This window comes from Phalangium opilio, unplaced genomic scaffold, assembly GCF_054372755.1.
Source record: "Phalangium opilio isolate 3A_F unplaced genomic scaffold, DU_Popi_V2 ptg000070l_1, whole genome shotgun sequence".
NCBI classification, from domain to species: Eukaryota; Metazoa; Arthropoda; class Arachnida; order Opiliones; family Phalangiidae; genus Phalangium; species Phalangium opilio.
This window is the reverse complement of record NW_028324182.1, coordinates 4,101,010-4,128,935: the sequence shown is the minus strand read 5'-3', so window position 1 is coordinate 4,128,935 and position 27,926 is coordinate 4,101,010. Positions and strand designations below refer to the sequence as shown.

Genomic DNA, 27,926 nt, shown 5'->3' with positions numbered 1-27,926 from the left:
TTGGTCACCACTTTCAACATTAACATGTTAAAACCCTAACCAACCTTAAGTAACGAACAGGGCAACATTATTTCAACTTTTTTTAGTAAAACAATTTATTTATTCAACCAAATGACAGGTTACACCTTGGATCACAGGTAAGTTACAATTGATGTCACCGAGAGTTAGGAGACGTTTTTTTTTGCGGGGAACCAGCCAAACCCAATATTTTTTTTTTTTTATATTTCAGGAAGCGCAATGCAATGCAACTTCCAAACATTCAACCTTCCATTAAAAAAAAAAAATAATAATAATAAAAAAAAAATCACACTGATGTTAAATTGTCAAAAACTCCGCGTTTTCGTTTGCCAAATTAGACTAGACAGCAACCTAAAACTAACAATAGTAAAAAATAACCATCAGTTTACGCGCTTATTTAATTTTTTTATCATCTTGCTCTCATCTCTTTATCCAAAACAAACAAACAAACAAAAAAAGGGGGATGAAAATGAATTCTTCCTTCGTAAAAACGTAAAGAAAATCGACCAAATTACAAATACCAGCGAAGGGGGGAAGAAAAAAACTATGTGTATGTATATATATATAATATATAACTGGCTAAACAGTTGGTAAAATATTTTTGTCAAAAACGACGCAGCTTTTTAAGCGCACACTCTGAGTAAATATAACATTTACAATTTTGCCTTTTCAAAAAAAGGTGCAAAAAAATAAAACAAACAAACAAACAAACTTCCAAGGGCCACAAGGGGGGAAAAAAGAGCCCTTATTATAATAACTCGATATTTTTTTTTCTAAACATTTTTTTTTTGATGCGAATAATGAACTTTCGAATTCATTTGTGTAAATACAATCAATAACTTTAAAGCGATACTTTTTTTTTTTTTTTGTATTTTATGGGGGATATAAAATAATGGTGACCAGTAAAATTTTTTTTTTGTTTATACAGCAACAAATAATAATAATAATAATAATTGGAATCCGTTGTTAACTAGCTATATATATGAACCTAGCAAACAGCCAGAGAAGGAATATTGCTCCCTACGAGAGAATGTAACAGTTAAAGAAAAAAATCTTTTAAATATATACTAAAAACACTTTGAATTTTTTTTTTATCTCAAATTTTTTTATACTAAAACGCTTTACACAACTAAAACACGGAGAAGATCCTAATAACGTTTTTTTTTTAAGAACTTCTCCCTTTCTCTTATATAATATCAACACTCTTGTCTTCTTTCTCAAATATATTTTCCCGATTCTTCCGTCCACAATTTTGGGGCAAAAGCGAAACAGGCACCAACATTACGTTCTTTGCGGGTTTTTTTTATTTTTATTTATAAATTTTTTAGTTTTAAAAAAATAGACACGAATAAACAAAAGTGGAAGGATCAACCCCATTGCGGCCCATAAGAGTCCTGGTACCACTGGGCGTCCCCACCCCCCGATGGACCGCAGTAGGTATTGTAACCACTGGCCATGTCAAGAGGTTGCTGCGGGATTGGCTGGCTCCCCCATGTGCTGTTTTGAAAACGGCGTTTAGAGTCCCCTTGATTCTGGTGTCCTCCGTCGAACTTGCGTTTACCGGCTAGATTTCCCCGTTGGGCGCCCCCACGATTGCTGCTGATTGGCACCGGGGCCTGACCAGTTCCCCCCACTCCACGTATTGTTCCCCCACGATTGCCGCGCCCTCGAGTGAGGGGGGGAGGTACCGGCCCCCGACCACGGGTAGGCTGGCCAGCGCCTCTGCCACGGGACATTGTACCACGGCCACCACGTCCCTTTAAAGTAGTCAAAAAGACCTTCGTCAATACCTCTCGGTCCGCTTTTAACACTTCCAACAACCTCTAAACCCTACTACGCAAGATACAAAACTAATCCTAAGAAAAAAGTGGGTATCAGAGCCCAATAAGCGAAGGATGTCTTTTAAGAGTGCAAGCTTTTTTAATATTAAAGAGGGCGACAGCGGGGGGTGGGGGCCAAAAGCTTTGAGCAAAACCCATCACGGTGACATTAATTTAAACAAATTCTTCTGGCAGAAGAACTCGTTTTGTTACGTAGTTTTCAGACTAGGAGAATTCGTACCATTTGCGCGAGGATTCCTGGCTACTTGAAGGACAAACTACTTTGTCCTCCGAGTAGCCTGGCCTCCTCGCGTAAATGGTCCGAACCTTCCTAATCTGAAAAATACGTCCGCGCCCAAGACATTCGGGCAAGATTTTGCTAGAAAGAGACGAGGCAATTGCTTGAAACGCACTTAAATATTAAACAAGCGTAAATGGGGAAACTCGGGGGGGTCTAGGCAGTAAAATGAACATTCATTCTTGGAGACTAAAAGGTTGACGGCTATTTACAATTGTAAAGTTTTGCCAATTAGCTGAGATTGTCTTCCCGGAATAATAACAATAAAATACAACTATACTAAACGGGAGGTAATATTCGCGTGGGTACAGTACGACCGCGACAACGAAAACTAATGATCAATCCAATTTGGATGAATATCCATTTTAGAGGGAGGAAAATTTTGCCCACAATCCACACGCTTTATCATATCCGAGCGGATTCTTAAACGCGGCTTAAAATCAAACGCAATTAAAAAAAGCAACGCAAATATAACTAATCTTTCTTATTTTTCCCGGCCATCTCTTGAAAAACTCTCGCTCTTAATCGGGCGGCGTTAATATCGCGGACTAATAATAATAATAATAATAATAATAATAATAATAATAATAATAATAATAATAATAATAATAATAATAATTCGGATATGATAACGCGGGGAAATTCAAAAACATAATGAGCAGAGAGAGTATATTTGATTTCCGAAATTGGTTTTTTCAAAGCCACGGTAGAATTTTAAACCCACCCTCTCTGTTCCTCCTCGAGAACGAGCTCTTGACGCTGCTCCATAGTTGTAGTCATAATAGTCATCGTAACGGCCATAAAAATCATCATAGTAGGGGTCAGCGTAACCTCCCCGATAGTCCCCGTACCCGTAGTAGTCGAAGTCATAATCTGATAACAGAGCAAAGTCATAAGCATTTGCTCTTTCATTTATCTTTAAATTTTCCTAACAAATTTCAGGTTAATTCTTTCGCGTTCATCATTTTCTACTAATAATCAATCAATCAGCGAGCTAAAATTTAAAAACTTTTCTAATATCATTCGCAAAATAAATAAACGACATAAAACTGCGCCGCATATTTTTTCTTGTTGAAATAAAACAATATTGGTTTCATAGAGCTCCAACTTTGGAAGGAGGGGAAAACAGTCTTTTTAAAGAGAATGAGAATTTTTTACATGCCGGGAAAAACAGAAAATTGTTATATGCGGAAAAAAATACAGAGAAAAAACTAAAATAAATATATTCTTAAGAGAACATAAATATTAAGTCCCTACACTTAATGCGGAAAAAGAAAGAAACGTTTTGCGTATACCCAACACCACCTCCTTAAAAGAAGTAATAAAAAAAAAAACCTAAACCAAACCATTTTTTCGGCTTACCGTAATTCCTGACAGGCGGAGGTGGCATTCTTCCTCCACCACTACCACCACCACCACCGCCGCCGCCTCCTCGGTTAGTTCCGGCTCCAGGAGCTCCTCCGCTACCACTCGCGCCTCGCGGAGGCGGTGGCATTCCCATCATCCTTTAGTACAAGTACAAAACAGAAACTTATCAAATACCGAGAACAACATATCATAATGGTCAAGAAATGACGATGACGATGTCCTTAATCTCGCTTCTGGTGAAGAACACAAGTCCAACACGCGAATAAACTCGAAAAAGGTTTTACTTTACACAGTATGAAACGCCAAACTAACTACGGTTAAGAGTTAATTAGGAGCTGGACTGTGACAAAATCAATTGTCTCTTCCGTTAAGGGACTGAAAATGAAAAAAAAAAAAGCTGGATAATCTTACATGGCTCTTTGCTGCATCATTTGCATCATCCTTCGTTCCCGGTTTCTTAGGACTTCTTCCTTTTTCTTTTTATCGGAAGGCGGCTTGGCTAAAGAGATTTGCATGATGGCACCACACAACTCTTTACAATTCAGTTCTTCCAGCGCCTGGGTGGCATTGTCGCGGTCTTCAAAGTGGATAAACGCGTAGTCTTTAATCTTTTTCACGCGTTCCACTTTTCCGTAGGCCTCAAAAGTTTCTTTAAGCTTCTCTTCCGTCACTTCCGCAGCCAAATTTCTGGCGTAGAGTACTTTAACCTATCCACCGGGCCATCAAAAAAAAATTGTTTTAAGATCAAAACGAAACCCTCGTCGATACGCGTTAGATATAAAAGTTTTAAAATGGTTATAATAGTAAGTATAGTAAGGAACCTTTGACATAGTCTCGTCGTCGGGTTCTTCTTGAGGATCAGCCCAGTCAACAATGATATCGCAGCCCCATACTTTGATCCTGCCGGTACTTAGGCGTCTTTTGGCTAATGAGGCGACTTTGTGCGAATCATATTCGAGAAAGCAAAACCCTCTATTCTTTTTCTTATCATCGGGAGAGCTATAAATGATGACGTCAGTCAAGCCCGCTACAGCGATAGAGAAAAATTGGGGGAAAAAAAATGCAAAAAAAAAAGAAAAAAAGAGAAAGAAAAAAATAAAATATAACCATGCGAACATAAAAACAAAAACAAAATAATTAAGGCCTCCACCTAGGAAATACGACCAAATACCAAGGTTTTACTTTTTTTTAATAATTAACCCCCAAGTTTTGTTATTTCAAGTATTATAGGGGGTTCAGAATTCAGAATTTTGATTGAATTTTGACTCGAAATTTGATTTTTTTTAATCTTTTTCGATTAACTTCGTTTGAATTTTGAAATATTCTTCCGCAGCAGGCATTGCCAAACAAGGATTTTCTTTTCTTTTTTTTTTTAATCATCGTTAGCCAATGATAGCAACTTACGTGCGTGTTTGGTAAATTCCTCATATAACTCCTCTTTCCCTCGGTTCTTTGGAATATTTCCCACAAATAACCGATGGTTGTTAATAGAAATCGTCACACCAATGAATTTTCCTTTCCTAATTTCGAAATTATCCAGCTGGAAATACATTTGCCAATTTGATACTTTTAACCCCTTTTGATCATATAATCAAATTTGATCTCTTTTTGAGAGGACGAGGATCTGAGGAGCTGTATATTTCGATTTTTTTCCCCAATTCATATATAGGAGACTCCTTCCAAAGGAATTTCAAAATCATCGCGACAGGGGTTACGGTGATTTTTGACCCCCATAACCTAGTAAACCCGTATATAGAAGAAGCGTAGCTTAACGACGTATATTTTTCGCGTTAAACTACATTCCTTTGATAAGGTCGTCTCCCTAAGTTTGCGAGGCCACACCTGATAACTGGATACTTTTCAATTGTTTCTAAAAAAACCGCTTGATCTCCGAGTTTTTTCGCGGTTTGTCATCGCGCTACCATATTCGTACCTGTTAATTTACCGTATTCTTCAAAGATCTCCTCTTTGCTCTTGCTCTTTGGTATGTTACCGACAAAAAGACGTAGGTTTGGAACTGAAATATTGACTTTCACGTTCTTTCCCCGCCTGATCTCATAATTATCCAGCTGAAAGTAAAAAATACCAAAAACAAAGCTTGCCAAAAAAGAAATTTCTCTTCCATTGGTTTTAGTGAAAACAGAGAGCCCAGCCAAAAATTTAAAATTCCTTATAGGAAAAAATAGGATTTTATCGGAGAAAAAAAAAAACAAAAACGTGTTTTTATAGGAAAGTATAGGAATAAAAATGATGCTCATGCTTAAACTATATAGAAAAATCTCAAAAAATAGATTGGATTTTACTCAGGGTTCATACAACTTTTGGAAAACCAATTTCCCTGAGTTTTCCAGGTTTTTCCCCTATACGGAGTATCCTATGGAGCAAATGTTAACGAAGGAGAGGGGGGGGGGACAAGTAGGACTATGACATACTGAAAGAACTTCCCCGTATCTCTAATATAACCAGAGTTACGAGCCTCCAATGTATAGTGTAATGTTAATCCTACGGAGGGTGTTTATGAACATTTTGCTTAATTACTCGACCCCTGTTTGACGCAAATTTCCCTGATTTCCCTGAATTTTACTAAAAATTCGAAATTTCCCTGAGGTTTTTGTCAACTATTTATTTCCTTGATTTTTCCAGGTTTCCCCTTTTTTCCATGTTTGTATGAACCCTGTTACTTTGAAAGGATGAACTTGATCAAATTATAATATATAAAAAAATCCAGTGTTTTTTGGTGTCTAGTCAAATGTGATCTGGATAAACGAGCTAGATTTTGATAAATTTGATGCTAAACTATACAAAAACTTTGACTAAATCAAAAATAAAGGATACTATAGGATAATATAGGACAAAATTCAAAAATAAAGGATTTTATACTACCGCTGGGCTCCCTGTGAAAATTAGGATTAAAAAAAAGAACGAAAAAAATTAAAAAATAAAGTAAAAAGGCGGTGAAAAACTTTTGATAAAAAAGAGGCTGGACAAAACTTTTGTTATTTAAACTAAAAACAAAACTTGAAAGAAAATAAAGCGCCTACACCAAAGAAGAAAATAAGAGGAAGCGTGTGACTCAAACGTTTTGTTCCCAGGATTATTACAAAAAGAGGCAAGGAGATAAATAGAAGCTTTTGCACAAAAAAAAAAAAATAAAATTTTCAACACTTCGTCTTTAGAATAATAATATTATCATCGAATTTTATCATTGAACAATTGAAGGAGAGCAAAAGAGGAGACCCACTGTACAATTTTTGGCGAACGCGAGCCTAAACACGTACAAAAACAGATTAAAAGTAAAAACGTCAACAAACGCATATTAACAACCACACGTTTCAAATTTGGTTCAAAAAATAACCAAATTTTAAACCAAACTTGTTCAATTCTTCGGGGAAAACGATTAAAACAAAGATATATGTTTTTTTACACAATTATCAACAAAATTTGACTGTTATTAATAATAAGAATCTAATATCACCCGAAATCTAACACGAAAAGATATTTTCCCGCTATATTAGACATAATATCCGCAAGTATGGCCTCTTAATTGATAAAACACACAATTTTCTGAAGCTGAGAAAGGGAGAACCTTTAATTTTTTTTATTTTCAAAGGATTCCTTGTAAACCAGACCAGCTTCAAACTTTTACTTTTTTATCAATATTATAAATATTAACAATAATAAAAAAAAATCGAACCCAAAGAGCTCTTACTTACATATCCATCCACAAAGATGAAAATGCGGGGAGTATTTTAAAAAGAAAATAAAAGGCGGTGGCAGTGGCGTTTCACTAACCTGTTTGACAGCATTGTGAGCCCCTTCTTTGTTACAAAAAGTAATAAATGCATAGCCTCTATTTTGACCAGTCAAGGGGTCCATCATCAAACGGAGATCCCAAATTTTGCCACAATTTTCAAACAAAGGTATAAGCTCATCTTCAAATAAGTCTTTCGGAATCTTTCCAACAAAAACCTAAACAAATATGACACACAGAGTTAAAATTTGTTTTCTTTCGGACAGGGTTAATGGCAGGGCTTGAATAACAAATAAAAACAAAGCCCACCATAAGAAACACGCGGGTACTTTTACTGCGTTTTACCCACCGTAAGAACCACGCGGGCACTTTTATTGCGTTTTACCCACGGTAAGAAACACGCGGGTACTTTTATTGCGTTTTACCCACGGTAAGAAACACGCGGGTACTTTTATTGCGTTTTACCCACAGTAAGAACCACGCGGGTACTTTTATTGCGTTTTACCCACAGTAAGAACCACGCGGGCACTTTTATTGCGTTTTACCCACCGTAAGAACCACGCGGGCACTTTTATTGCGTTTTACCCACGGTAAGAAACACGCGGGTACTTTTACTGCGTTTTACCCACCGTAAGAAACACGCGGGTACTTTTACTGCGTTTTGCCCACCGTAAGAAACACGCGGGTACTTTTACTGCGTTTTGCCCACCGTAAGAAAAACACGGTTTTGTTGCGTTTTACACACGGGTTTTATTTAGGCCTGTGCGGGTAGCGATTTTTGGGTTTCGGGTCGGGTACGGGTAGTTGAAAAAACTTCCAATCGGGTATCGGGTCGGGTACCCGGATTTCTAACGGGTATTCGAATAATTAGGCCTAGCTAAACTACCATTAGTCGGGTGCTTTTCGGGTAGAAAAAAATCATATCTGGTACTTATCGGGTTGAAATACTTTTATTTGTGAAAAAAATAAGTGTCATGAAAGACTTGGATACCATTATGGCGAAAAGTACAAAAATAAGACGCTAAAGCTATTAGCGAGGATTGAAATAATGAATAATACTAAGCATTGTGGAAAAGTTTACTCAAACTTAAGTTCAAGAAACTTTGCCAAACCAATACCCGATTGTCCTAAGCCTTGTCACGGGTTATGAGTGGGAAAATTTAAATATTCAAATAATTTCGGGTATTAAGAAATTAAGTTTTCGGGTATCGGGTCGGGTACCCGACCCGATACCCGACCGGGTAATTTTCGGGTACCGGGTACTCGCACAGGCCTAGTTTTATTGCGTTTTACCCACACTAAAAAACACACGGGTTTTATTGCGTTTCACCCACACTAAAAAACACACGGGTTTTATTGCGTTTCATTCACACTAAAAAACACACGGGTTTTATTGCGTTTCACCCACACTAAAAAACACACGGGTTTTATTGCGTTTTACCCACGTTTTTTATTCCATTTTACCCACGTTTTTTATTCCATTTTACCCACGTTTCTTATTGTGTTTTACCCACGTTTTTTATTGCGTTTTACCCACTATAAGAAACACACGGTTTTAGAAGAATACCATTCTTTCAAGGTATATAATGTTACGTAACCTGATCAAGCTATAATATCAACTGAAGGAAATTGAGTATGAAATGTTGCAAAAATTCGTATCACAAAACTACAAATGGAGTCTCAAATGTGATATAGCGTTTTTGCTTTTATTTTTCGCAACATAGGGAACGCCAAATATTCCATAAAATAGGAATTTTTGGAGCTAATCCTGCGTTTATTTTCAATTACTAATGTTTGTGTTTTCATATAAACTTTAGCCTTTGATAGTTACGATAACTTTAAATTTTTGATAAAGATTTATCAATGTTATCTTAAAAAAAAACTTTTCCCCAAAAATTTTCCTGAATTTCCCCAAAATACTAAGAATAAGAAACCCAAAAATTTTTTAGGAAACTTGAACACTTTCGATAAACTTAAATTTTCAGACTAGGAGGATTGATACCATTTACACTGCAGGAGTCCAGACTACTTTGTCACTCTGTCCTACTGAGTGTAAATTGCATCAATACTCCCTATCTGAAAACTACGTATCCTCAACACTCGAAAACAAAAATTGATACTAACTTCACAGCCAGATGATGGTTGATTTCCCGCCCAATTAGGTGGTGGTCCTCCGTACTTTCTTTGGCCAGTTGTTACGTCTAACGTGTAGCCAGTACGATCTAAAATAGCCTAAAACGCAAGCAAATAATGATATTAGAAACAATGCCAGAGCCAAATTTTAAGCGGTGGTTTTTTTTTTGAAGGCATACTTTGATTTTTTCCTCGTCAGGTCCCTTGGCAGTTTGAGATGTGGCACTAGGAAGTTTACTTTTCTGTCTGTAAGTTTTCATGACACCACAGAGATAAGCACTTTTGTTCGACACATGCTCGAGACTGCTTTCCAAGAACTGCTTGAGCACAGCCAAAGCACCATCCGCTGGAAATTCTTTTAGAGCGTCTAAAGCTCGCTCATCTAGATCAGCGTATAAAAGTTTGCCTGTGCCAAAAGGACCGAAAAGAAATAATTTTTACTCTACAAAACTGAACTCTTCAGTTCCGTAACGGACTTTAAATCAAACAATTAATACCTGTTTGGAAGATTTCATCTAACTGACTGGCTACTTTGTCATTTAAACCGTATTCTATCAACTTGTTGTAATCTTCGGAGTGGGGAACTTCAGTCTGGTCCATGGGCTCGGTATCTTCTTTCTTTTCGTCTTTCATTTCTTGATCGTTATGAATCTCACCATTGCCGGTGGCCATTATATTATAAATTTAAAAGTTACCTAGAAAAGGATTAACTTTAACAGTTACATTTTGGATAGGTGAAAGCTATACAAATTTAGATATAAATGCAAAGAAATGGTTGTTGAAAAAAGTCGTATCATAATTTTACAAAAAAATATGATATAGCGTTTTTTGCAATCATTGATTTTCGCAGCTAAAAACGCCAGATTATCTATTAAATAGAAAATCTGGAGCTGGACTGCGTTTCTACCATGTCTAAAAGTTTATCAAATGGCCAACGCGAAAACTAACTAAATGAACTCGGGAATGAAAGAAACCCCGTTTGCATGCCTAAAAGAAGAAACTAAAGGGATAAAATTAGTCTACAAAGGCAAATCGTTACCTTGAAATGCTTGCTTTGGAGAAAGTACACGGATTTATCTTAAAAATGTGGGCCAAGGCTTAAAAAACTAGAACTTCCAAATTTCTCATTCCTCGTCCGCGCGCGAGCCCACGAGGGGAAAAGGCTTAAAGAGTGGGCCTAACCATTTCGTAATACTGGGATAAAAATGCCTCTATAGCGTAAATATATTTAGCTAAATAGATATAAACTTTATACGAATATAAATTTTGAAATCTTAGAAAATAAATTTACCTATAAAACGATGTATTTTTGAAAACTTCAGCCAATTCAAATAAATGTTAAGAGTTTAGTATCAAAAAAGCAGATACAAATGTCGTTACTTCGGCCCGGTCGCGTTCTTGAAAAGCGGCCGCGTCGTGATACTACCGCGGGATCGGACTCGTGCACTATTTTTCCCCCAACCTGTGGGACACTAGACTCATTAGTCCCCCGCCTTTCACCCGTTCTTCAAAAGAGTGATTGATCAAAGGGCTGAATATAACCCAAACATTTGCGGAATTTTACTATTAAAGCAAATTTATTTAATGCAATTCTTCAAATGGATCTTTAAACCATGTAACTTAATTGGTAGCTTAAGACTTAGATTAACAATCTTATTGTTAAATTTTAGAAAATTATTATTTGAAAAGTTGAAAAAAGGTTTTGATGTTCAGCCCTGTTTCCAATCTTCCGTGAATTTTCTATTACTTCCGTAATCCGTAGCCGAAAGCAGGGACGAGGGGTGGAGGAAGGGTGTCATTTTCACCGTTAACCCTTTAGATCTACGGGGAGCAAAAAGTCAAAGCACGCGCATTTTAAAATTTTATTACCTAAATACGAGTGCTAATTTTAAAAGATAATTAATTGCCTGTTTTTATATTTATAAATGACATAAAAACACAGATTCTGTAATATTTTCTATATTTCTAAATAGTTTCTGAGAGAACTACTTTTTGTTGCGTCATTATCCTTTGGCTCCTACCTAAACTAAAAACATGGACGCTGTTTTTGGCGGCGTTTAGGGGGGGACGAAGAAGCGGTGTTTTCTTATAAAAAAATTAAATTTAACCGTGAGAAATTACATAAATTCCAAAGAATAATAATCCGGGATTTAAAAGAAGTAGCTGTCACTAACGAAAATAAATATTAAGTCCCAAAGACCTGTTGGTTTAAAAAAAAAATCGCAAGTGTCTAACAGAGAAGCTTCCTCCTCACACCCAAGAAAGAAAACAAACCATATGAACAAATTTTGGTTTAATTACGTTAAAATCAACATTTAGACTATAATTGACATTAGCGAGTACAAATAACGATGATGGCAGGAAGTAGCGGTTATAATAGCCTCCCCGCGCCACCAGATAACTTGTTTCAAGATTTCTTAGCGGAGGTAAAATTGAATGATAATATTAATATAAATTAAAGTTCCTTTTTGAATGTAAGTTTTAACCTATTTCAGGTAAAAGATATTGAAAAACGGGATTCTGTACTAACACCCAAACAACAAATTGATCGACTATTAAGGCCTGGCTCAACTTATTTCAATTTGAATCCATTTGAGGTACGTTAGCGTAACTTATCAAGTTCGCTCACTTAAATTTCATTTATTCACTCGCGTATTGATCTAGGTGTTGCACGTAAATCCCGAAGCTAAAATGGATGACATTAAGAAACAATATCGAAGGGTAAACTATATTTCCTCTGTGTAATTTATAAATTATTGAAAGCTAAATTGAAATAAACATAAAATAGCTATCATTTCTGGTTCATCCTGACAAAAATCCTGACAACAGGGACAGAGCCCAAGCCGCTTTTGACAGTAAATAAATATCATAAATTACTAACAAACACTATTTAACTAAGTTATATTTTCTATTCCGATTGTTTAGTCATCAACAAAGCGTACAAACTATTAGAAGATGATGCTGCACGAGCTAAAGCTTTAGATGTTATAGAAGAAGCTAAAGGACGAACAAGTCAAATGGTAAACAACTCTTTTAAAAAAGTATATATTATCAGAAGGGGATAATAGTAGAAGGATGACACTCTGTATCCTCTTAATGCTTTAGTTATGTAACGTCACTCTTCCGAGGCTCCCCCTTTTAGTTAGCTTTCCCGCTCATCAAACTACAAATGGGCATCGCACCGTAAGGTGAATTCTATAATTGTTTGGCACTAAATCCTCAGCAATCATCCCACAAACCTTCATTGTCTTGACGTGGGGACAGAAATGCACAAGCGCATGCGTCTTGCCAAATATTTAAACGCTAATAGAGTAATTATAAGGGAACTATTTATCGCGTATGTGATTCGGTTTAGTAACCTTGCTCTAAATGTAAAGGGATGTTGGGAAGAATGACGTTACACTTACCCAGCTTTGTGGTACACTTCTCTCTCGAAGAGAAGTATTATATACTTCTGATATTATTAATATATACTTATATATATATATATATAGTTGTAATTTATACCCTTTAAAAAAAGACTAATGCTACTTTAGATTAGGCTTATGTTTATTAGCGAAACCCGATTCTGTCAAATTTTTCACAGATTTCCATTCAATCCCGATTTTGAAGGATTTATTTGGCCATTTTCACCAACGTAAGTAATGGAATATCTAGAGAGAAAAAGTTCGGGAAAACAACCTAACCAACAAAACTTCCAAAATTTTTATTTTCCTTTTTTATTATTATTATTATTATTATTATTATTATTTTATAAAACAGAGGTAGTAACACTCACTCATTTGGCGAGTTTTTATCTTTTAACAGATTGAAGAGAAAAAAAGAAAACTGAAGAAAGCTGGTAAAGACACGAGAGTAGAAGAAGATGATCCTGAGAAAGTAATTAAACAGCAGTTGTTGTGCGAGTCCCGTTTTTTCGGTTTCGAGCCGAGTTCGAGTATCAAAACTAATTTCTTATAGAGTATCGAGCCGAGTCTCAAAAATACTTTCGAGTATCGAGTATTTAGATAGGTCAAATTTTGGGTCTTTCGAGTAATTATCGAGTCTCAAATATTGACTTGTCGAGTAGCAATTTTGTAAATTTCTTGAAAATAACGAACGAAGATGTTCAATTATCTAATATCTAACTAGTTCAAAAAGATTGTTAGTGATCAATTAAACATTGAACAGGTGATTTTCAAAATAAATGATCATGAACTCATCGTCTGCTATAGTTATAAGCCTCGGACTCGAGTATTTGTCGAGCATTTAAGATGTTAAAAAGCTACTCGAATCTGTCTCGAGTATCTCAATGTGTTGTTATCGAGCATCGAGTCGAGTACTCGAACTTAACGAGTACTCGCACACCCCTGTTAAACAGTTTAACTTGTTAAGTTTTTATTTTAACTTAGATTTGTATATTTTCTTGATAGTTACAACACGCGGTTTATGTCTTAACAATGAAATTATTCGCTGATATGGAAAGGAAAAAGCGGCAAATGGAAGAACGCGAATTAGATGAAAGGTTATTTTAATTATAATTTAATTTAAAATTAATTTTCTAATTCCGTTAATAATAAACTATTATAGAAAACGAAAACGGGAACAAGAAATTGAAGAGGAAGAGATGAAAAAAGTTGAACAAGAATGGAATAAAAACTACGAAGTAAATACAACACCGCAGTAACTTTACGAACGAACAATGTATTAATAATAATATTTTAGGAAAGTCGAGAAAATCGGGTTCATAGCTGGAAAGAGTTTCAAACAGGAGGTAAAAAGAGCAAGAAAATCAAGAAAGAATTTCGACCACCAAAACATAAAGCTGAAATTAGAGAAGCCAAAAACACAACGTAAAAAACTTTACCGTCATTAAATTATTTTAATACGTGAAAGATTTTATATTATTTCTTTTAATCCAAAAGGGACTAACCAAAAATGTAGGACAAAAACTTAAGTCAAGTGATGTTACGCAAACACAACCAACATTTATCATTTTTACTATCAAAATATTATCATTTGTTCACTTTAATCAGTGAAGAAAATCAACCTTGTTTCCCCATTTACTTTTAAACATTAAAAACTAGAAATGAAATGTTTGTCTCATTGATTGGTTATTTTATTTATTAAATAAATTTCCATTTAAAAACAAATTGGAATTATCTTCTGTATTCTATTCATACATACTAGAATACATCTCTTGACTCAGCTTGATATAAACATCTTTCTCAGCGGGTGTCATTTTGTTTATATGATCACTGGTAATTGCTTGTAAAGGTACCCTTTCATCGCCTATCATCACAACCGGCATGTCATCATCGTCATCGTCACTTTCCATTTCTCCAACATCATCCTCATCCCCTAAAAAATTATTTCTCAAATCTTAGGCTTAAGTTCTTTTAACATCCAACGTTTTCCTTTCAAGGATGATGTTGGGAGGATGCGAAATCTGAGAGAAATAGGCGCGCTAACTGTGGAACAGTTCAGGTCCGGTGGGACGCAAAAAATAGGGGAGGAATACTCGGGAAAATGGCGGGCATTCCACTTCAGACCAGTCTGGGAGATAAGGATATTTTTTAAACTAGTCCTTGGGACCAGTGATCCCCCTATGTCCGAAATAATAAACTGGTCTCTGAACTGGTCCCAGCCTTTGTTCTCCTATAGATTTGCAATTAATAAACTGGTCCCGAGGACCAGTAACCCCCACTTCTCGAATTAAAAAACTAGTCCAAGCAATTAATAAACTGGTTTTGGACCAGAGGAAGTGTGCTATTTCCCAGACTGCTTCAGACTAATCACGTAGACCGCCCGCCATTTTGCCTAGTATTCCTCCCCCATATTTAGCGTCCCACCGGACCTCAACTGTTCCACAGCGCGCCTATTTCGCATCCTCCGCCCATCATCCTTGCTCCTATTACCTCTTTCTTCACGGAGTTCGGGTAAAATTTCTCTGTTGATATTGATATCTTGTCCAGAAGCTCCAGGAATAACCAATTCATTACTGGAAGACTCCTTATTTTCATGGGCTAAAAGAACCTCCATGATATCCACTTGACGATTAGACTGATATTTACTGGATAAAGAGGAAGATGGGGCGGGTGTAGAAGAGGCTTGGAGGGAATGAGTATGAATATTATGAGGTTGGGCGGCTGATTGAGCTGCCTTGATAAGTGGATCAATGGAATCAGAACGTCCAGTGAAATCTGAATAAGACTGAAGAATATCGTCAGACGTGGCAGACAGAATCCTTTTGAGCCTACATTATTTACCCTCTCATTATTTGTGACTGTACTTTCAGTCATCCATACTGGTCTTTCTTTCCGTTCTATCGTAGCCTGTTCTTGGTTATTAGCAGAATCTGATAAGTTTATCGTGATTGCTTGTTCATTTCCTACTAGAAAACCGCGGTTTCTAGTAGCAGTTCCGCTCCAGTTGCCACTATCCATAGATTTATTCTGGTTATTTTTATGTTTATCGTGAACATCAGCGTCTCTCTTAAGTTGGGAAACATCTGTAGGTTCAGGCTCTAAAATTTCAGGAGCCAGCCTGATATCTTCAACTTCACGAAGAAGGACGTATAATGGTTCAATTTGTTCGTTAAATTTGGCTAATAATAGTCTGGAATCTGTTCTAGGTAAGGCACTAGTGTCTTCTTCAACGATAGATGAACAGTAACTACATTTAAACTCTCCGGTAGTCATATCAAAAAGTTGGCCGGCTTCTAGGTCAGTGAAAGTTTTTTCACAGGCGTCACACTTAAAAGACGCTCTACTTGTTAAGTCTCTTTCTTCCATCTCAATTTTCCGTCTCATATGGTCTAATTTGTATTTTAATACATTAACGAAAACCTGAAAATTACAAGATTCATTACCCTCATAATACCACGGGTTTTTGACATGAATTGCCATTAATACTAACTTTATAATTTATATAATAGTAGTTTTGTCGAGTGGCTTTGCCATCCGGCCCCGTTTCCATTCTTAGACGAACTTTGACAAAGCGATCATTCTTGAGTTGAGCTATAACAGCTCTCAATTGTTTTCTCTCAAACTGTAGGAGTTCAACTAGATCATCTTCTTTCATGCACGGATTGCGTATAAGCATATCGATGACAATGACATGCTCAATAGTATAAAATCCTCGCATGACCATTCGAACGAGTCTCTTCAAAGAACTAGGAACTTCAGTCACAACGGGAGATGAATCTTCCATGGTTCTCACTCCAATGAAACCGAACCACAGAAACAGAACAGATCAAGGTTTACAAACTTTAACTTTGTCCAAGATATGTAGTTATAAATCAACGTAATAATTCTTAACTATCGTACTTAAATTTGTTTCACGTCAACTACTTAATATAGGCAATCCCTAAATTACCGCCAACTTGATACTAACTCGTTGTTATTGACGAATATATTAATACTCATGTCCAAGATATGTAGTTATAAATCAACGTAATAATTCTTAACTATCGTACTTAGATTTGTTTCACGTCAACTACTCCATATAGGGCAATCCCTAAATTACCGCCAACTTGGAATCTGCCGAAAATAAAAAACTCTACAATAGTACTTTTTCCACTGTGCGTCGTCCGCAAGAAAACACCCTTTGGCTAGATTGACTTGAATTTCGACTGAGGCGGTAAAATAGAGTAGTTTTCTATTTATTTATTTGTTGTTTGGTACATAAAGTCATGGGTTGACTTTTGAAGACCGCCTTGTAATACGAATGGTTAATTATCACAGGTATTGCATATAAAAGTAATTCGGCAAATCAAAAGACTAGGCGGTAAAATCTAAAAAACCATGATTAAAGCTAAATAACGACTTCATTTGAATATAATAACGCAAGACCATTTAAATACGTTTAAATATTACAAATCAAAGTAATGAAAACGTTTTCTCTCAACAAAAAAGACTGCGAAATAGTGGCGGTACAGTAGTGTGTTTATTTTCGGCATTTTTCGAAACAAAACAAAATTAAAGCTAATTAACGACTTAAACAAGTTTAAATTAATCTTATAATGCTCCTTCAAAATTTTCGGACATTTAAACATCGGAAAAACTATACTTAAAATCCACTAAACTCCTCCATTGTCTAACGCAATGCCATTTAAACACGTTTAAATAATACCAGAAGTATATAATACTTCTCTTCGAGAGAAGTGTACCACAAAGCGGGGTAAGTGTAACGTCACTCTTCCCAACATCGGATCATTTAGAGCAAGGTTACTAAACCGTATCACATACACGATAAATAGTTCCCTCATCATTACTTTATCAGCGTTTAAATATTTGGCAAGACGCGCTTGTGCATTTTTGTCCCATGTCAAGACGAGGTTTGTGGGATGATTGCTGGGGATTTAGTACAAACAAACAGTTATAGAATTCACCTTACCGTGCGATGCCTATTTGTAGTTTGATGAGCGGGAAAGCAAACTAAAAGGGTGAGCCTCTGAAGAATGACGTTACATAACTAAAGCATTAAGAGGTTACAGAGTGTCATCCTTCTCCTATTATCCCCTTCTGATAATACTAATCAACGTAAATTCGAACGTTTACTCTCATAAAATAACAGCGCCAAAGGGTGTTTTCTAGCAGACGACGCACAGTGGAAAAAGTACTATTGTAGAGTTTTTTTACTTTCGGCAATTTTCGGCAGATTCTAAGTTGGCGGTAATTTAGGGATTGCCGGGCCCCGCGAACCAAGTTAACCAACTAAATAATTAAAAAGCATGTATTTGTAATGGAGAAGGAAAAACATAAAAAGACAGATCGCTATCTAAGTAATATTTGCGTAATTATGTAAAATATCATAATTATTAAATATTTCTAAAATAGAAGCGATGTTTATGGGAACTGTCACTGGGGCTTCCATCTTATTTGGATTTGGTACCACACTTGCCATGGCCAAGAAAAAAGACCCGAAATTCTTTCTGAAGGTCTTAAAATTCCAAATTTCCTATAATCCCTTAATTTAATAATGTATTCAATACCTTTTAGGGAATGCAAATTGGGGAAATTAATGCTAAGGAAGAAACAGGAGGTTCATTAGCTTTAAGAGCATTGGGTTGGGGTACCGCTTACGCTGTTTCTGGGTTCAGCTTATTTTGTTTCGCAGTTTGGAAAGCCTTGGGTGTTAATAATGTAAGCTTATAGATAGTTTTCACACATGGAGGATTCATACCATTTACACCAGGAAGCCGGGCTATCTGGAGGACAAAAGCAGACGGGTTTTCGTCCTCCAGATAGCCTGGTCTCCTGGTGTAAATGGTATGAATCCTCCATGTGTGAAAACTATCTATAATTTGTGAAATTATTAAGTTAAAGGATTCAAAAATAGATTTTAATTAAATAGATGGAAGAATTCAGATACAAAGTTGGTTCCATACTTCCAACGATACCTAAAAAGGAAAATGAAGGAAGAACGGAATTTAGCTCATTAAGGGATTTACTAAGTTATATTATCGAAGAGGATGAAAAAAAGAAGAAGACGTAGAAATAGAGGATAAAGATCATTTTATTTAATAGTTATTTGAAAATGTCTCAGTGCTAAATATTTTTAAATGTTTTCAATAAAAGCTTGTTGTAGACTAAATAGCTTGTAATTTGTTTTTTTTTTTTGTTGGGGGATGTTTCAAATTCTTTTATATTAAAGGCAGCTTACAAGTTGTAAAAAGACTTGAGAGAGATAAAAGCGTCAGTCAAAATATAATGATTATCAATATTCTTAAGCCAACTAGGCATTAACATCACAGCTTTTTTTTTCTTTTTAATCGGTTTCTCACCCGCAAAGCCTTTCCTAAGGCACACTTTTAAAACGCGCGAAAAAAACCTATTCCGAGTATATTGGTGTTAACAAAAGTGGATGAGAGGAAAAGTATGATAATGGCCAAAAGTCGCGAGTCATCAGAGTTTCGCCGTAGTTGACCGGTTTATTGGCGTAGCTATACTGGGCCTGTTCACTCCCTTAAAATAGGTCTTGTGTTAATTCGCGGTTACGCGGTTACCGTCGTCTGCTATTGTGTATGCTAGAACTTCCTCGATTTGTGTTTGTAGTCAGAACAGAGTAGCTGGTAATGTTTTAAAAGGTATTTGAAGGTATAGTATGGATTTTAGTAAGGTTATCGAAGCAATAGAAGAGCACATAAAACTAGATACGTTTAAAACAAATCTAAGTAATTTAGCTATAGCGTGAGCAGCTTGCGTCGTGATTCGCGTGATCGAGTGGGCTGTGGTTAAACCAAGGAGCATAAATGTCTGAACTACTTTCAGTCGCGAGTTTGCAAGTCCATCAGTCACTAGTAAACTAAATAGTTATTGGCGAAACTTTGATGTCCTCGTTTTTTAACACAGGCTCTATGGCCATTGTCATACTTTCCCTTTCATCCACATTTGGTGTTAATAAGATTACTAAAATTGCATTTATTTTTTCTTCTATCAATATTATTTTGTATATTGCGTAATAAGCTTATAAAATTTAGAAAAGTTTATAGTTTAAAAATTAAAAGTAAGTATTTCTTAATTTCTTTGCATTAAAAGTAAAACCATAAAAATAAATTTATAATTACAAATAAAAATAAACTTGCTTAATTTAAAATTTTGCTTTAAAAGTTTAAATTTTATAAATAAATTATATACATCAATCTTAAATTTTCTGACTTTGAAAAGTGATTTTTTTTAAAAATTCTGTGAAATCTTCAAATCACTAATGAGTATTGATTTTTTTTGTAGGATTTAAAATTAAATAGAAATATTGGATTTTGTTAAATGACATTTAAAATCTCACGGACTTGGCTTATTTATAAAACGGTTGATAACAAAACAAAACACGGGCCAAAGGTCAAAATTTTTTCGAAGACCACTTTAGGAATCAAATCATTGTAATTATTATAAGGTTTTGTAATAATAATAATTTCAATTTGACTATTATAATAAATTTTTGAAATAAAATTTGTACTGATGTTAAAATAAAATAAACCCACAAACAACAAGGAACTCGAGGAAGTTAAAATATTGGCTGTAATTTTAAAATAAAAGCTCTGAAATATTTTCTTTAAACACTGGCAGTGTTTGTTTACTAAAAACTCCGACTCCCGAGCCCTGATTTGTTTTTCTTTTTAATCTTAAATAAATCTGACCACTACCAACAAGATGTACAAGGCCCATGCACGCTCACTTGGAAGGGGTTCCTCACCCATATATATTTGACTTGTGTGGTGGATAGATGGCGCTTCTTAGTCTCTTTAATACACTTACTGATTAGGCTTAATGCACATGAAATCCCGCCGCTCGCTGGAGGTGAAACTTAGGGCAGACAGATGGCCACGTGACGTTTACCTAATTTTTTTAGACTTAAACGCGCCTCTAGTGGAGAAGCGAGGTCCTAGGTTTAATGCACATGAAATCCCGCCGCTCGCTCGAAGTTCAAAACTTAGGGCAGACAGATGGCCACGTGACGTTTACCTAATTTTTTTAGACTTAAACGCGCCTCTAGTGGAGAAGCGAGGTCCTAGGTTTAATGCACATGAAATCCCGCCGCTCGCTCGAAGTTAAAAACTTAGGGCAGACAGATGGCCACGTGACGTTTACCTAATTTTTTTAGACTTAAACGCGCCTCTAGTGGAGAAGCGAGGTCCGGAAGAAAATAAAAACAGTTTCGCCCGCATGGGCCTTGTATATTTCGTTGGTAGTCATCTGACACGAAATAATTATTAATTAATAATTATAATAATACCATCTGTTTAAAAAATCTTGAAGACTGACAAATATCACATAAAATAATTAAAATTAAAAGGAACAATTAAAGAAAATCTCATTTAAAATAATATTTAGCCTACTATTTCTTTCCCCCTTTTTTAAGCTTGACACCATTTTCGCCTAAAAGCACAGTCACATTTGTAATTTTTAAAACATTATCTTCTGACTTACGTTAATGTTAATCTATTTTCCAGTTCATAAAACGGTGCATGCTTTTGACTAATAAGTGAAAACACAAATTAAAGTTTTAATTAAACAATAAAATTAATTCATAAATAAAAACAAGTTAAATAACAAACTTACTTCAGTCTCTGTTGATTTTGATGACACGTAACCTTTCTTGGGACTCTTGTTTTTCTAGAAACAAAGTAACTATATTGAGGCTCAAAAATTGCCGTTCTTAATTTGATAATAAAACGTTAGTAATTAGTTTAATCTAGATTAAAATACTAACCTTCTTAGGAGAGCATTCTTTAGGACGATTTTCTGACTCATTTGCCGGGTCTGCTTCGCTTGTAGATCCAGTTTTTAAAGGAGAAGATGTGGCTGAACCTCCTCCACTCTTCTCTAAAGACTGATGAGAGAGACTTTTCTTTTGAAAACCAAACATTTTTGCTATTCGAGATGGAGCTAGAAAAAATACAATAAATTTAATTTCCTTCTTATTTAAAGGGTATGCGAATTTACAATTCCATATCATATTTTCCCTCGAAAGTGGTATTATTTATTACACTTTCGAGTCTCTACTTTCAAAATATCAAGTTTTTAATATAATTGAAGCAAAGTTTCTATTTTTAAAATCCCATTGAAAAATCACGAAAACTCATGCAGTTTCAATATATCAATAATTTTGTCTTGTCGAGCTTGTTCGCCCGTTTGATGACATCACTATGACGTGAGTAAAAATAAAGCGCGGGAATCCTATAGCTTCTCGCCAGTCTAAACTCTGGGTGGTCTGATAGCGGAGAGAGTGGCACCATCTGACGTGAAAAAATATATCTGTGACGTCAGCCTACAGGGAAACATTTTAGCCTTTCATAAAATAAGGATTTCAAATCTATATCTATATAAATCAAAGTCCTGACTGACTGACTGATAATCAATGCCCAGCCCAAACCGCTTGCCCTAGAAGTCTGAAAATTTGCAGGAACGTTACACATAAGTAGTAGGCGCGTACTAAGAAAGATTTTTCCGATCCGCCGCCATCTTAAAAAATGGCGCCCAGAAATGTAAAAATTCTTCTCTATGCAACAAAGTCCGCGCTTTTCAACCGATTTCAAAAATATTTAGAACAGTGGTTTCCTTTAACCTATAGACGGGCTGAATGGTATTTTGGGTTCGATTTGTTGCCATCTTTTTAAATGGCGGCCAAAAACTTAAAAACCCTTCTTTATAGAATAATGTCCGCGTGAAAAGTAATAAAAAATGTCCCGACGGGCTGACGGACAACACCAAGTGCCTTCGCTCCTTGGGTGCTACAAAAATATTAGTCAGCAATAAAATCTACCATAAGTCTATTATGTAAGACTTTTGAATCTACCCATTCCTTATATCATTTTGGTGGAAGTTCTTATTTCACGCGAGCGACGCCGCGGGTAACAGCTAGTAATTTCATACGAAGCATTTTCAAATGCATATTGCGACCAAATAAGCAGAAATCCGAGAATTAAAAGCTCGATATTTTTGAATTGACAGAAATTAATTCTATCTTTTGCTATATAAATCAGGGGTTTTTCAAACGAAGCTTCTCATTCCCTTTAAATCAATAAAGAAATTAAAAACTTACTTCCCTTTTCTTCAGGGTCTTTTTCATTCTCATTTAAGGGTGCAGCACCAACATCCCGCACCTTTTTCCCTTCCTCATCAAACACTTTATCAAGTAGATCTTCATTACTTGGGAAATCTGGACTTAACATTTCACCCGATGCTAATCTTGCTGGTCTAAACTATAACAGAAATAAATAAATAATTAAATTATCTACCAAGAAAATTAATTTAAATCACGTTTAATTTAAATACCCCATCATCAGAATCTAAATCTTCAACATCACTATCAACATGACGAATACTTTTGTCATCTTCAGCTTCTTTCAATAACGATCTTCTTTTCATCTGTTTTTTCATTCTTCTTACTTGAACTTCTCCATTCTTTTCATTTTCAATGGAAGAATCTACTTTGAATTTTTTTAAAAAAAAACTTATTTGAAATCAATTTGGTAAAAAAAAAATATTTTTATTTATCTGGTAATAATCTATACCTTTTTCAATATCTGGAAGTTTCGCTTTATCCAAAGGATTTGCGTCAGTAGGAATTGGACTCATTGGAAGAGGAGGAAGCTAACAAGTTAACATGTAATTAAGTTTTTAACTTTTAAAAATCAATTTCAGATATTTTACAGGGTTGCCACGGAATTTTCAGAACCAAATTTGAAATTCCCCGACCTTTTTCTGAGATTTTCCCCGACCTTTTTCTGAGATTTTCCCCGACCTTTTTCTTAGATTTTCCCCGACCTTTTTCTGAGATTTTCCCTGACCTTTTTCTGAGATTTTCCCCGACCTTATTCTGAGATTTTCCCTGACCTTTTTCTTAGATTTTCCCTGACCTTTTTAGTCCGAAAGTGTAAATGTTTACAGCACGTTTTAAGTGCTTATAATTAAATAAACTCGATCTACATTAAGTTTTCCAATGTATTTGTTGCACCAAAATGACTAAGAAACATTTTAACAACAAATAACAGTCTAAGAGATTTTTTTAAAGGCATTTACTTTATAAAAACAATTCTAGACAGGATGAGGAGAAACTTTCAATACTCTTACAATAAAGACTTATCCCCAGATATTTTACCCACTAAAATCAAATTCCCTGACTTTTTGGCCCATTTTCAAATTCCCTGACTTTTCCGGGTTTCCCTGACCCATGGCAACCTTGTTTCAAAACTTAATTCATACATTATTTTGCTGTATAATAGCATCTCCTTCATCAAGCAATTTTTCAAGAACATTTTTAGCCTCTATCAGTCGAACTGAAAAGGATTTAGTTTGTTCAACAGCGAGTGCTACAGTATGACATCCACCGCAAGCGACTTGTTGGACAGATAAGTGTTCAAAAACGGGGACTAATTGAGGTTCAAATTGATTGGGGACATCATCATCAAGGGGAAGCCCAAGTTTAGAGTGTCTTCCACTACCGCACAAGTACAATTTACCACCTTCTAAAATAAAATAGCAAATACCAGAATTCATTTAAAGAATATTAATTAACTTGCAGGGTTCATACAACTTGTGGAAAACAAATTTCCCTGAGATTTCCAGGTTTTTCCCCATATACTTCCCTGAGTTTTCCAGGTTTTTCCCGTATATGGAGTATCCTATGGAGCAAATGTTAACAAAGGAGGGGGGGGGGGCAAATAGGACTATTACATAATCAAAGGACGTCCCCGTATCTCTAGTTGAACCAGAGTTATGAGCCTCCAACGTATAGTGTAATGTTAATCCTACTGAAAATATGTTTATGAGCATTTTGCTTAATTACTCGGCCCCTGTTTGACGAAATCCCAAGTTTTTAGAATGGTTGGATTGGGGGCAAATAGGACTATAACATAATCAAAGGACATCCCTGTATCTCTAGTAGAACCAGAGTTATAAGCCTCCAAAGTTTGGTCTAATGCTATTCCTATGGAGGGTATGTTTCTGAACATTTTGCTTAATTACTCGGCCCCTATTTGACGCAAATTTCCCTGAATTTTACTAAAAATTCAATATTTCCCTGAGGTTTTTGACAACTATTTATTTCCCTTATTTTTCCAGGTTTCCCCTGTTTTCCAGGTTTGTATGAACCCTGTTAAGAAGACCTAAAACAAAATTTTTAATTTCTTACCAGCTAAAAATCCAGTATGATTTTCTCCGCAATAAGTTCTAGCCACTCTAATATTATTAAGGGATTTAACCTGTTTAGGTTGACTAGTATTACGAATCTCATTTCCCAATCCGAGTTGTCCCAAATTGCCATCACCAAATGCAAAAACTTTCCCATCAGCTGTCACGAAACAAGTATGCTGAGCTCCGCAAGATACCCAGATTAATTTTCCAGGTAAATCAGGAACAGTTTGAGGTTTAAAATGCTTTTTAAGCTGATTATCATTAAGTCCCAATTTTCCATTTTCTTTATCTCCAAATGTCCAAAGTTTTCCATCAACTTAATTATATTAACACAGTAATTAAACTAAAAAGTAAAAACTATTATTTCAAAACTAAAATTTAATTTTTACCCGTGATAAATGCAGAATGATAATAACCAGCGCTCAAACAAATAGCGCAACTATCAGTTTTTAATTCAGTAGGTGTCGGACATTCTGTTCTTTCCCCCATTCCTAATTGGCCTTCGTGTCCAGTCCCCCAAACATAAATGCTTCCCCTTTCTAAAAATTTATAATTATAACCCTAGAGTAATTTTTTTTATATTTTTTTAAAGGGAGGGTGAAGAGGAAAATCAAGTGATTTTTTATCGATTCTTCTACCAATTTTAAGACCAGTCTGCATAGTGAAACATTCAGGAAATACCAACTCCGAATGATTTTAAAATTCAAATTAGGTTCAGATTTTAAGAATAATTTTAAACAAGGACTGCCGACCAATCGCGTAACGCCCTGCCTTTTTATTAACAAAATTCTCGTGGCATGTTACGTGTCGAATGAAATTTATCACGAGATTTGATAAAATTCGCGCGCAACGTGACAATCGTGGCGCGAGACATGGAGCGTGCCACGAGAATTTTGTTAATAAAAAGGCAGGGCGTTACGCGATTGGTCGGAGGGGCTTCTTTAAAATTATCCTCAAAATCTGAACCTAATTTGAATTTTAAAATCATTCGGAGTTGGTATTTCCTGAATGTGTCACTATGCAGACTGGTCTTAAAATTGGTAGAAGAATCGATAAAAAATCACTTGATTTTCAACTTCACCCTCCCTTTAAAACACATTTAACTCGCCTGTTAATGCCATTGAATGCTCAGCACCACCCGAAAGCATTTTAACACTGTGAAGACCAGATATTGGCATAGGAGATAGACAAGATGTATTTTCAGTCTTGGGTTGAATACTGAGCTGATGTTCATTATTACAACCAAATCCAAACACCATTCCTTTATCAGTTCCGACTAAAGTATGGGAACGACCACAAGCCAAAACGGTGACAAATTCCCCTTTCAATCCTAAAAAACCATTTATCTTTTACGATGATCCTTTATTTCAAAGAAAGAGAGGATTTACCAGTAACTAAAGTAGGCTTATCAACAGAATTGGTATGTCCATGTCCTAATTGTCCCCATTCGTTACTTCCGAAAGTAAATACTCTGCCACTCGCAGTTACTAGAGCGGTATGCTCATCACCGCAAGAAACATTAAGAACTGGATCGTCTTTAATCCAAAATCTGCCAGGATCACCTTCAAAGAAGCGGCTCTTTCCAAATATAAAAACCGCTCCTTCATCTGGGTTTTACAAATTTTAAATAATCTTAATCAATTTGAGTACAATAATATAGGATTAAACTACAATTGTAGAATTTATTTTTATTTTAACATAACATGACAGCAGTTTGTTAAGCCTTTGATAGGGCCAAGATTTAACAAGACCAAGGCTTAAAAACAAAGATTAAGTTTCTGTCCTGTTCATAATTTCGTATTCTAGTTATGGTTATAAAATAGCCTTTATATTTAGATATTACCTGTAAGCTCAGTATCATTTTCATCTGTCATTATTCAGAATCAATATTTAAATAGTATAAAATTTAAAATATTAACAAGTTTAATGAATCTCGGTCCTCAACTTTCAACTCACGGCCCACCCTAAACAGAACTATGGCTTCTTCCTTGGTAATGAACAAGTCACTTTTTACCATGGAGTAGTTTTATAGTAGTGATAAATTATACTTCCTAAAAAGAGCCTAGCACCGTAGCTAGGTCTCGTATGATACTACTCCATGGTAGCAGATAGCTAGCAGCCGATGGAAATTTGCAAAACGGCAACAGAAAGCGCCACAATTGAGTTCTCTATAAACAGGGCCAGAAATAAGAGAAATTTCTTATAGGAATTTATTGGACATTGTCCACTGCCGTGTGCATAAATAGCTATCAAAACTTCGGAAAATTTATTGGTCAAAATGTCCAGTGACCCCCTTAGTTTAAAAAAAAAATTATGGGACATTTTAAAATTTTATTGGACAATGCCCAGTGTCCTGTGCTTATTTCCGGCCCTGTCTATAAATGCCGGGATATTCAAATGTCTAAGCTACGTTATAGCGTTTTCCTATGGGTCCTCGCGGAGCGCTCCCATGGAGGAATAAAACTAGGAGATCCTATTCTCCAAAAACAGTCTTCAACGAAGCTCGAAACTACTACTACCATTTTTATTGCTCCTTGGGAGCGCTCCGCGAGGACCCAAAGGAAAACGCTATTAGTGTGTGTTTGGGCCTACTTAACGGTAAGGTAATAGGGAAAAAAATAAGCTATTATATTTTGCATGACAGATAAAATATATATATTTAATTCGTCAATTCAAAATACAGTTCAATTTTATTTTTTTACAGCAGTGAATGTTCTAACAGATAATAATACAGAGGTAAATGGTCTATTATATATATTTATATTTGGTTTTTTTCTTTATATAAACCCATTTCGACGAGTCAACAACAAAATAATAGAAATATATACTATAAATTATATTCATATTTAAAAAAAGAACGACGAGATTTGAGATAATCTAATAATATTCTTATATTAGTTGTTTTTTTTTTTTTTGACCAT

General features: G+C 35.5%; 5 protein-coding genes across 11 annotated transcripts; 2 read left to right on the top strand and 3 right to left on the bottom strand.

Annotated features, from left to right (window-relative positions):
* Positions 1-67: 67 nt before the first annotated feature.
* On the bottom strand, positions 68-10,843 carry Syp (synaptotagmin binding cytoplasmic RNA interacting protein). 4 transcript variants are annotated; one of them, XM_089842566.1, is made up of 12 exons: positions 10,680-10,839; positions 10,428-10,599; positions 9,886-10,083; positions 9,568-9,794; positions 9,380-9,487; positions 7,297-7,473; positions 4,909-5,044; positions 4,326-4,531; positions 3,916-4,211; positions 3,499-3,641; positions 2,861-3,009; positions 68-1,775 (listed from the first exon to the last, which is right to left on the bottom strand). In XM_089842566.1, exons 3-12 carry the CDS (start codon positions 10,058-10,060, stop codon positions 1,386-1,388), a joined length of 2,007 nt encoding a protein of 668 aa, XP_089698692.1. In that variant the 5' UTR covers positions 10,061-10,083; positions 10,428-10,599; positions 10,680-10,839; the 3' UTR covers positions 68-1,385. The 4 variants fall into 4 exon arrangements, with proteins under 4 accessions (XP_089698692.1, XP_089698693.1, XP_089698691.1 ...); XM_089842567.1 differs by lacking the exons at positions 4,909-5,044; positions 10,428-10,599 and adding an exon at positions 5,438-5,573 and having other exon boundaries at positions 10,680-10,843; XM_089842565.1 differs by lacking the exon at positions 10,428-10,599 and having other exon boundaries at positions 10,680-10,838.
* A 326-nt stretch (positions 10,844-11,169) lies between these two features.
* On the top strand, positions 11,170-14,462 carry LOC149661158 (dnaJ homolog subfamily C member 8). Its single transcript, XM_089842584.1, has 10 exons — positions 11,170-11,814; positions 11,884-11,985; positions 12,053-12,109; positions 12,177-12,243; positions 12,314-12,408; positions 13,196-13,267; positions 13,801-13,892; positions 13,958-14,033; positions 14,093-14,220; positions 14,293-14,462. Exons 1-10 carry the CDS (start codon positions 11,740-11,742, stop codon positions 14,297-14,299), a joined length of 771 nt encoding a protein of 256 aa, XP_089698710.1. The 5' UTR covers positions 11,170-11,739; the 3' UTR covers positions 14,300-14,462.
* TfIIEalpha (transcription factor IIEalpha) lies at positions 14,463-17,744 on the bottom strand. 2 transcript variants are annotated; one of them, XM_089842574.1, is made up of 5 exons: positions 16,696-17,744; positions 16,286-16,587; positions 15,637-16,215; positions 15,286-15,580; positions 14,463-14,728 (listed from the first exon to the last, which is right to left on the bottom strand). In XM_089842574.1, coding segments are annotated over exons 1-5 (1,365 nt in total). In that variant the 5' UTR covers positions 16,697-17,744; the 3' UTR covers positions 14,463-14,540. The 2 variants fall into 2 exon arrangements, with proteins under 2 accessions (XP_089698700.1, XP_089698701.1); XM_089842575.1 differs by having other exon boundaries at positions 16,763-17,744.
* Positions 17,745-17,996: 252 nt separating this feature from the next.
* Positions 17,997-18,964, top strand: LOC149661156 (transmembrane protein 242). Its single transcript, XM_089842592.1, has 4 exons — positions 17,997-18,152; positions 18,208-18,308; positions 18,370-18,513; positions 18,725-18,964. Exons 1-4 carry the CDS (start codon positions 18,113-18,115, stop codon positions 18,863-18,865), a joined length of 426 nt encoding a protein of 141 aa, XP_089698718.1. The 5' UTR covers positions 17,997-18,112; the 3' UTR covers positions 18,866-18,964.
* On the bottom strand, positions 18,869-27,006 carry LOC149661155 (X-linked retinitis pigmentosa GTPase regulator-like). Of its 3 annotated transcripts, none has more exons than XR_016368792.1 (12): positions 26,849-27,006; positions 26,394-26,612; positions 26,114-26,335; positions 25,395-25,544; positions 25,004-25,321; positions 24,076-24,338; positions 23,385-23,463; positions 23,146-23,300; positions 22,913-23,072; positions 21,581-21,756; positions 21,430-21,498; positions 18,869-21,345 (listed from the first exon to the last, which is right to left on the bottom strand). XR_016368792.1 is itself a non-coding variant. In XM_089842569.1 (12 exons), exons 1-12 carry the CDS (start codon positions 26,877-26,879, stop codon positions 21,322-21,324), a joined length of 1,851 nt encoding a protein of 616 aa, XP_089698695.1. In that variant the 5' UTR covers positions 26,880-27,006; the 3' UTR covers positions 18,869-21,321. The 3 variants fall into 3 exon arrangements, 2 of the variants coding, with proteins under 2 accessions (XP_089698695.1, XP_089698696.1); XM_089842569.1 differs by having other exon boundaries at positions 21,430-21,483; XM_089842570.1 differs by having other exon boundaries at positions 21,430-21,483; positions 23,146-23,297.
* Positions 27,007-27,926: the final 920 nt, after the last annotated feature.